Source organism: Populus nigra, chromosome 17 (genome assembly GCF_951802175.1).
Source record: "Populus nigra chromosome 17, ddPopNigr1.1, whole genome shotgun sequence".
Classification (NCBI taxonomy): domain Eukaryota; kingdom Viridiplantae; phylum Streptophyta; class Magnoliopsida; order Malpighiales; family Salicaceae; genus Populus; species Populus nigra.
In genome coordinates this window covers 2,599,837-2,608,400 of record NC_084868.1, presented here as the reverse complement: position 1 = coordinate 2,608,400, position 8,564 = coordinate 2,599,837, and the positions used below count along the sequence as shown (strand labels likewise).

Sequence of the window (8,564 nt, the reverse complement as noted above, 5' to 3'; positions counted from 1 at the left end):
TTAATATATCTATTTATCTTGCTATTTCCTCTCATTGAAATGTTAATTATTGTACGAGTATTTGTTAAATTAACAAGAACTCGTAATAAAAATTCTATCAAAAGAATTACTTCAAAAAAAAAAACCATGGAGCAAAAGTTTTTTTGGAGCAAGAGCACAACTTGTCTAAAGCCAAAATTACACATGAACATCATAGTCCACAAATTGAATCATGGCAATGTTAAGCCAAGTTTTCATGTTTCCAATTTGACGAAGCAGCTCTATAGATCTCATCCATGCTATAATATCACAACCGACATCATTTTGATTTAAATAATAAGAAGATTCATTAAAATTCAGGGCACTTTTTTTTTTAATTTTTATAATTACATTAATGGCAGACCACTCGATGGGGGTTTCAAAATTGACACCATGTACCTTGAGGGTTCAGAAAATGTTTCTTTCTCTTATTTTATTGTTTGTTTGATATTGTAAAATTAATTATTTTTAAAAATAATACTTTTTATAATTTAAATTATTTTTAGTATCAATACATCAAATCAAAATAATCTGAAATTTTTAGAACCTCAGACAACAAGAAATCTAAAGAACTGATGAACTTGTAATTTCATATTTTACAAATTATCATGTTGTTAAAAGAGCTTAGGTTGTTGCTTTAATGGTCCAACTTGTGGTCTATTAAATTAAGTTTGGCTAACTATTTTTTTATTAAAATAATAATGTTTTTATTATGTTTTTTTAATTAAATATTGACCCATCATGGTTAAATCGAGTTTGAATTAGATTTGTCTAAGTTAACGAGTCATCATAAACTCAGCCGACTCAACAAGTATCACAATATCAGTATCTATATCATTTCTAGGCCAGATCGTGCTTCAAGATTTAGATTTTTTAGATCAATCCGCCGGATGACATCGAGTCTAACAACTACAGAAACCCTTCATTTGAGACCGGCACGGGTCTTGTGTTTTCTGTCAACTGAATTTTCATGGTGCCCAATAAGGGACAACGGAAAATTTCAACGACGAGCTATCCGACAGGCCATCAGCTACTCTGCCCATCGTCACTGTTGTTCACGGCCACTTCTTCTGATGCCATCATCACATCCTCCTCAATCGCTGCACACAAAACTTTGCTGATTAATATCTTGCGAATACAAAGAATTGAAGAACTGCACTTTAAAATGTTAGAATTATGAGTCCATTGTTCTTTCTCGGCCCAACTTCCAGAGGACTTCCACTGTTTAAAAGTCGTAAAATTTATGTTAAAAGCACAGTTGCATACGTACTTGCAAATTATAAACAGAAAAAAGTTGAACAAATTGACAACGGACAGGCTAAATAGTCTTTCTTTCTCCTTGATATGGTTCTTCTTTTGCTCTAGGTGCCTCGGATCCTTTTGATTTTTGTGGCGCAAGGCATGTTAGAAAGTCAAAATCATGATTAATACAAGTAATTAACATGATAAGTAACATTAATTATGGAATGGAAAATAGATGCAGCAGTAGCAATCACTGGACTTTGGTGTTTCTGTAGCCATGATTTGCTTTTCTCATCAAAGTTTGAACTGATCAAGGTTAAGTGACACTGTAGTGAGTGATGAGAACACTAAGTTTCAGGGGGCACACACCCGCAATAAATTAAAGAGTAGAAAAGTTGACGTAGAAAGATAAGGTTTAAACCGAATAGGATTTGCACACAAAGAATCTTAAGTTTGTAGTTTTATTATGAAATATAATTTTGATGTATTATATATCTCTAATAGGTTTATAACTTTTTAAATAGATAAAAATCATTTAATATTAGTACTTTGGGAAAAAAGGAGATAAAAGCTCAAATAGAGACAAATCAAAATCTAGATTTATGAATAAAAATAAATCAAAGCCCACCAAACAAGATATTTGTTAGATTATGACAAATTTGATCATCTTATGAGAAATTACACATCCAAAAAGAGCCGAGGAAAATTATGTAAAGGCTGCTACTAAGAAAGTACATGGCGCTCTAATTCTTGTTATTCATATTCTGGTTGATGATTTAGGGTTCTTGACCCACAGACTTTGTTCCATATTAATTACTCTAGACTAAGAAATCTTATGGAATTATGTTGGTGATGATTATGATGTGGACGTGACTGATAGACAACCATTGAATGTTATGAGCTTGAAATATATGATAAGCAAGTTACTGAATGATTTCGTATGAAATTTGAAGCAAGTGAGATGTGTTGCTAAACCGAAAAAAAAGAATTTAATTTCTATGAGATGACTTGATGAAAATGGTCATTTAACATATTTTTTGAAAAAATATATGAAAAGTCTTTCTAAATGAGAAATAGTTTTGACTCGAGGCAAGAAAATTGATACCTTTTATATTATCTTATGATCAAAAGTTACTGGATGATTTGAGGTTCTTGACCCACGGACTTTGTTCTATACTACTCTACACTAAGAAATCTTATAGAATTATGTTGATGGTGATTATGGTGTGGACCTAGTTGATAGAGAACTATTGAATGTTATGAGTTTAAAATATGTGAAAAGCAAGTTATTGAATGATTTTGTATGAAAATTGTAGCAAGTAAGACGTGTTGCTAAACCAAAAAAAGAATTTAATTTCTATGAGATGACTTGATGAAAATGGTCATTTAACATATTTTTTGAAAAAAATATATGAAAAGTCTCTAAATGAGAAATAGTTTTGGCTCGAGGCAAGAAAATTGATATCTTGTATATGATCTTATGATTAAAAGTTACTGAATGATTTGGGGTTTTTGATCCACGGACTTTGTTCTATACTACTCTACACCAAGAAATCTTATAGGATTATATTGGTGATGATTATGGTGTGGACCTGGCTAATAGAGAATCATTGAATGTTAATAAGCTTAAATATGTGAAAAGCAAGTTACTGAATGGTTTCGTATGAAAATTGCAGCAAGTGAGACGTGTTGCTAAACCGAAAAAAAATTTAATTTCTATGAGATGACTTGATGAAAATGGTCATTTAACATATTTTTTGAAAAAAGATATGAAAAGTCTCTAAATGAGAAATAGTTTTGGCTCGATGCAAGAAAATTGATATCTTGTATATGATCTTATGATTAAAAGTTACTGAATGATTTGGGGTTCTTGACCCACGGACTTTGTTCCATACTACTCTACACCAAGAAATCTTATAGGATTATATTGGTGATGATTATGGTGTGGATCTGGCTAATAAAGAATCATTAAATGTTAATAAGCTTAAATATGTGAAAAGCAAGTTACTGAATGGTTTCGTATGAAAATTGCAGCAAGTGAGACGTGTTGCTAAACATGAAAAAAATTTAATTTCTATGAGATGACTTGATGAAAATGGTCATTTAACATATTTTTTGAAAAAAGATATGAAAAGTCTCTAAATGAGAAATAGTTTTGGCTCGATGCAAGAAAATTGATATCTTGTATATGATCTTATGATTAAAAGTTACTGAATGATTTGGGGTTCTTGACCCACGGACTTTGTTCCATACTACTCTACACCAAGAAATCTTATAGGATTATATTGATGATGATTATGGTGTGGACCTGGCTAATAGAGAATCATTAAATGTTAATAAGCTTAAATATGTGAAAAGCAAGTTACTGAATGGTTTCATATGAAAATTGCAGCAAGTGAGACGTGTTGCTAAACCGAAAAAAAAATTCAATTTCTATGAGATGACTTGATGAAAATGGTCATTTAACATATTTTTTGAAAAAATATATGAAAAGTCTCTAAATGAGAAATAGTTTTGGCTCGAGGCAAGAAAATTGATACCTTGTATATGATCTTATGATTAAAAGTTACTGAATGATTTGGGGTTCTTGACCCACAAACTTTGTTCCATACTACTCTACACCAAGAAATCTTATAGGATTATATTGATGATGATTATGGTGTGGACCTGGCTAATAGAGAATCATTAAATGTTAATAAGCTTAAATATGTGAAAAGCAAGTTACTGAATGGTTTCGTATGAAATTTGCAGCAAGTGAGACGTGTTGTTAAATCGAAAAAAGAATTTAATTTCTATGAGATGACTTGATGAAAATGGTCATTTAACATATTTTTTGAAAAAATATATGAAAAGTCTCTAAATGAAAAATAGTTTTGGCTCGAGGCAAGAAAATTGATACATTGTATATGATCTTAGGATCAAAAGATACCATTATTATTACTAAAGCTCAAAATCAAGAAGAATTATGGAACTATAAACTCAATCATATGAGTTAAAAAGGGATGAAGTTACTTCTATTAAAGAAAAAGCTATTGAAGTTGGAACAAGTATAGAGGCCTTCTCTAGTGGCTTTTGTTGGAGACTTTTGATATTATGTTACCTTCATCAATGCTTCAACAAGAAGGTATATTGTAAAGCTTTTAGAAATGAAGGAGAGCATATTGATGGAGGATTTAAGAATTATTGTTATGTAAAATGAAAAAGACTATTATGGGTACATTGTAATAAAATGGTGTTGTTGTGTGTATGAATAGGATCATCCATGAATAAGCTAGAAAAATGAGGTATCATTTTGAATTATCTTTAACATTTTAGGTTGAGGTAGTTAATATTATGATTTACATGGTCAATATATAACCTTCCATCCTCCATGAGTTTTTAAACTTTAAAAAAGGTTTGGATATATAAGAAACTAAAATTAATATCTAAAATTGTTAAAAGGATTAAAAGGTCTTAATTGGATATCTATAAGATTGAAACAAGATCAATTTGAACAAATTCTCTTCAACTTAGAAAGATTGGTTTAGTAGGACTTTTAGATAAATTATATATTTTCTTAGTTATTTATATTTATATTAAGTTTAGAAAAATATTTTTCTTTTTTATGTTTTTATTTTTTTTCCTATTTAGTCTTAAAAAATCAAATATTCCGCGTGGTAATTCTATTTTTTCCTATTTTAGGAATTCTTTGAATAACTCTATAATTATTTATTAGGATTTTTAGAAATAAACTTAAAATTAATATAAATAGAGGTTTTTAGTTTGTATTTCAACAAACTACTTGAAATGAAAAATATTCTATAATAAAATTTTAAATTAAAGTTTTTACATGATAAGATAGCATTTTATATTGTTTGTACTTTCTGTTTTTCTTATTATATTTTTTCTGTTTGTGCAAGGAATGGCAGCAGAAGAATGTCTTGACAAGGGCACATGCTCTCTTCTCATGACAGCATTTTGCAGTCTCCAAACAATTTGAAACCTTTACATATGAATCCACATGTGGCTGTTCTGGCCTCTTTCAACCTAGAATCGGACATGGGCTCCACTAATATCCAGCCAACAGTTATAATTCCTGAAGAGGGCAGTTTCAAATTCCAGGACAGGAAGAGCAATGTTCCAGTGAGAATTGCAGTGTAAGCATGTTCTTGCGGATAATAAGAGACTGTCAGTGTGCAAACTCTCCCATCTGAGCAGAGTGTTTGACTGTAACTTATAGGTCAAGGTGATGACAGTATTCAACTTCGATAGAAAGGCTGAAACTTGGCAAAAAACAGACCTTATCTCTCCATGAACTTTCATTACTAAACAATTGAAAATCGCAGACAAAATTCTAATGCTAATCGTGAAATGGGTCAGTCAACAATCCAGTTTGTGTCATCTAAAAAAGAAGCCAATCTGAGCTTCTTTACCAAAGGAGCCAGTTAGTAGGTTTGGTCATCATCAAAGGGAGCAGAGAATGTACACTTAAAAAGACTAACATTCTACAAACTAACTAATCAAGCATTATCAACATCAATTCCTCCACCAGCCTGAGCTTCTTGGGCCATCCAAGTTTCTTGACCATTCGGAGCTTGGTGACCAACCTGAGCTTCTTGAATGGCCTCATAGGGAGTTCCGGCAGGATTCAACACCTTGCACCTGCTCCACAGTAATGGTCAGCATCAAAACACGGAAATCGATAATTCAACCACCAAAGACAGTAGTAATAGGCACCTTTCAATGACAAACCAACCTTCCTTGTACTTATGAGCCTTCACATATGCATATATCTACAAGCATCAAACATTAACGCATCAAACAAAGGCTGAAAATAAATAACTGATGCAACAATCAGTTGATACGAAATACACAATCCATAGCTTCTAAGAAAGCCAGATCTTACATATTTCCACCCCAGAATTGACCCACAAACAACACAGTATATGTCAGCCACAGTGTGCTTTCCAGTTATCATCATTCGATCTTCTCTCGGTCCAAAGGTGACATTCTCACTGTCATCATTGTGAAAGCAAAATGAGACATAGAAGTGGCAATTACAGCACACATAGTTTATAAAATGATATAAGCATGAGACCATACATATGTGCACTGTATTTTTGTTTTCTTTAAACATAGCAACTACGTTATACATTTTTTCCCCTTGTACTCTATATTTTCTCATAAATCAAGCTTTAATCACTAACAAAACAGCATAATCTTTTATCTGTCTCCTTCATGCTACAATAACTAACATTAAAGATCTCTCATATCTAACAACAAACAAGAACGGAAAAGGCCTTCCATTGAAGTCAACAAGGAAGTTCCAAAAAAGATGAAAGAACTTTGCAGAAGATTTAACACTAATATTAAGCACTTTGTCTTGTCAAGATGCGTGCACGAGTTTGATCAATACCAAACCAAAAAGCAAACAGTCAGAGCCAATTATCATAATATGAAGTCAAAGTTCTATTGGATTCCATAATCAGGAACACTTACACGTTATAGAAAAGATATGCCCTTCTATTCCTGGAGCAGAAATACTGGAAATAAAACAAAGAATTAGAATCTATATGGTGCTGCCAGTTAATCCAATAATACATTTGGATGTGGCTACTCAATCTTCATATCAGATGCCAAAATGAGAAAAAAGAACAATTAAAAGATGGGTTTTCATTTTGGGAACCGCAAGAAGGAAGCCAAGATTACAATCATAATCAACTTACATGTCGAGGCCCTAGATAATTATTAACAAAAAAATTATCTACACATGATCTTAGGGGACACATACTGATACATCAGATTCTGTTTATCAGTCATATACGATAAAGGAAGAATTCCCTACTAATTCAAACATTATTCAACAGCAAGAACCCAATAAATATATCCCAAAATACGTAACAGGCAAATGGAAAATCCAAGAAGGCTGAATCATAGTTGTTGCTCTCTCCTACTTCAAACAGAAAACGAATACATAAAGCACACACTGTTCCAGTTCTTGTAATTCAGCCAATTTACTTTTCCAAGATTCACCAATACATAGCAATCGGTCTTCTTCGACATTTCTTTATGTCAACTTCACAGCGTAACGCAAGAAGAAGACACTTGACATAAGCTTATAAACCATAAAACTTGCATATTACATAGCAGAACCATGCCAAGTAACAGTGAAAAGAGAAAAGAACCTTAGAGATGACGTCGGCTTTGAGAGCAAGAGGAGTGCGGCAGTGCTTGCAGCTATAAGAGCGTCCTTCAAGATCCACCAGAAATAGCCTCCCCATTTTCTTTCTTGAGTCAATATAGTCTTACTTTCTTGATTTTCTTTTTCAACGAAACCACACAAAAATGTAAATAAAAAAAGGCCAGAATCAAGAACATGCATGAATTAACAAAAAGAAGGTTAAAACTGCATGAATCGAAGAACAAACTACGTAGATATATAGAGGGTGAAATAAAAGAGGAAGAGAAAAGAAGAGTGGGCTTTTGTTGAGCTTACCAGCAGTTTTTTAGGGAAAGAGGAAAACGAAGAAGGCTGTGACGAGTGTGAGAAATTATGACTTCGTGTATGTGACTTCTGCTCTTTAAATACTACAAAAGCAAGCAAAATCTGTGATATGGGAGGGAGGTACTTTTGGGCCTACAAAATTATGATATTTGTTAAGTTGCTTTATGGGAATTTTTGCCAATGGTGGCCCTCGGTTTTAGTGTTATTAGTTACTTGCCTTTTTTAACCGACCTCTCTGCAAATTTATCCTTCCACTCTCTCCTTAATTACATTCTTTGGATTATCATGTTAATATCATGTCATTCTTGCAAAACCCAGTTAAGTTTGACAGTAAAGTCAATCCAATAACAGCTCATCCAACCACTAATCTAAAACTTAAATAGAGTTAAGTTTCATCATAACTTCATGAGTTAACCCTCTAAACTAAACTTGTAACCTGAACCCGGGGCTAAATCAAACCTAGTTTAGGTCTTATAATCATGTTTATGATATGAGATTTTAATGGAAAACGAGTTTAATAAGCTTGAGATGATGAAAACTCAAAAGGAAATGTCAACATTAGGCTTGCTTCAATTGGGCTTTTGGTAAGCCCAAGATGTGACTACCCAAGGGCATGAGACATCCAAGCCCATTATGGACACAGCTGCAGAAACAGGAGAATACAGTGTGTTAAAACACAAACATGTTGATGGCCCCTGGATGCCAATTTGCTTCACATCTAAGCTTGAGACGAAAGAGCTTGCTAGGTAACATCTCAGGATCCTAATTCGGAAGACCTGGCATTGGAATACAAAACACCGAAATTGAACTTGCACAAGGA

At 32.6% G+C, this 8,564-nt stretch overlaps 1 protein-coding gene across 1 annotated transcript; it reads right to left on the bottom strand.

The window, feature by feature from the left end:
- Positions 1 to 5,523: 5,523 nt before the first annotated feature.
- On the bottom strand, positions 5,524 to 8,438 carry LOC133676940 (protein yippee-like At3g11230). The gene is made up of 6 exons (XM_062098751.1): positions 7,736 to 8,438; positions 7,425 to 7,560; positions 6,739 to 6,782; positions 6,146 to 6,254; positions 5,977 to 6,032; positions 5,524 to 5,901 (listed from the first exon to the last, which is right to left on the bottom strand). The coding sequence occupies exons 2-6, from the start codon at positions 7,518 to 7,520 to the stop codon at positions 5,760 to 5,762; spliced, it is 447 nt and encodes a 148-aa protein (XP_061954735.1). The 5' UTR covers positions 7,521 to 7,560; positions 7,736 to 8,438; the 3' UTR covers positions 5,524 to 5,759.
- Between the last annotated feature and the right edge of the window lie 126 nt (positions 8,439 to 8,564).

Coding starts and splice junctions, on each gene's coding strand:
- LOC133676940 (XM_062098751.1), bottom strand. CDS start 7,520: ATGGGGAGGCTATTTCTGGTGGATCTTGAAGGACGCTCTTATAGCTGC. Junction 6,255..6,738: donor GCATATCTTTTCTATAACGT/GTAAGTGTTCCT, acceptor CAATGATGACAG/TGAGAATGTCACCTTTGGAC. Junction 5,902..5,976: donor GGTTGGTTTGTCATTGAAAG/GTGCCTATTACT, acceptor ACTGTGGAGCAG/GTGCAAGGTGTTGAATCCTG.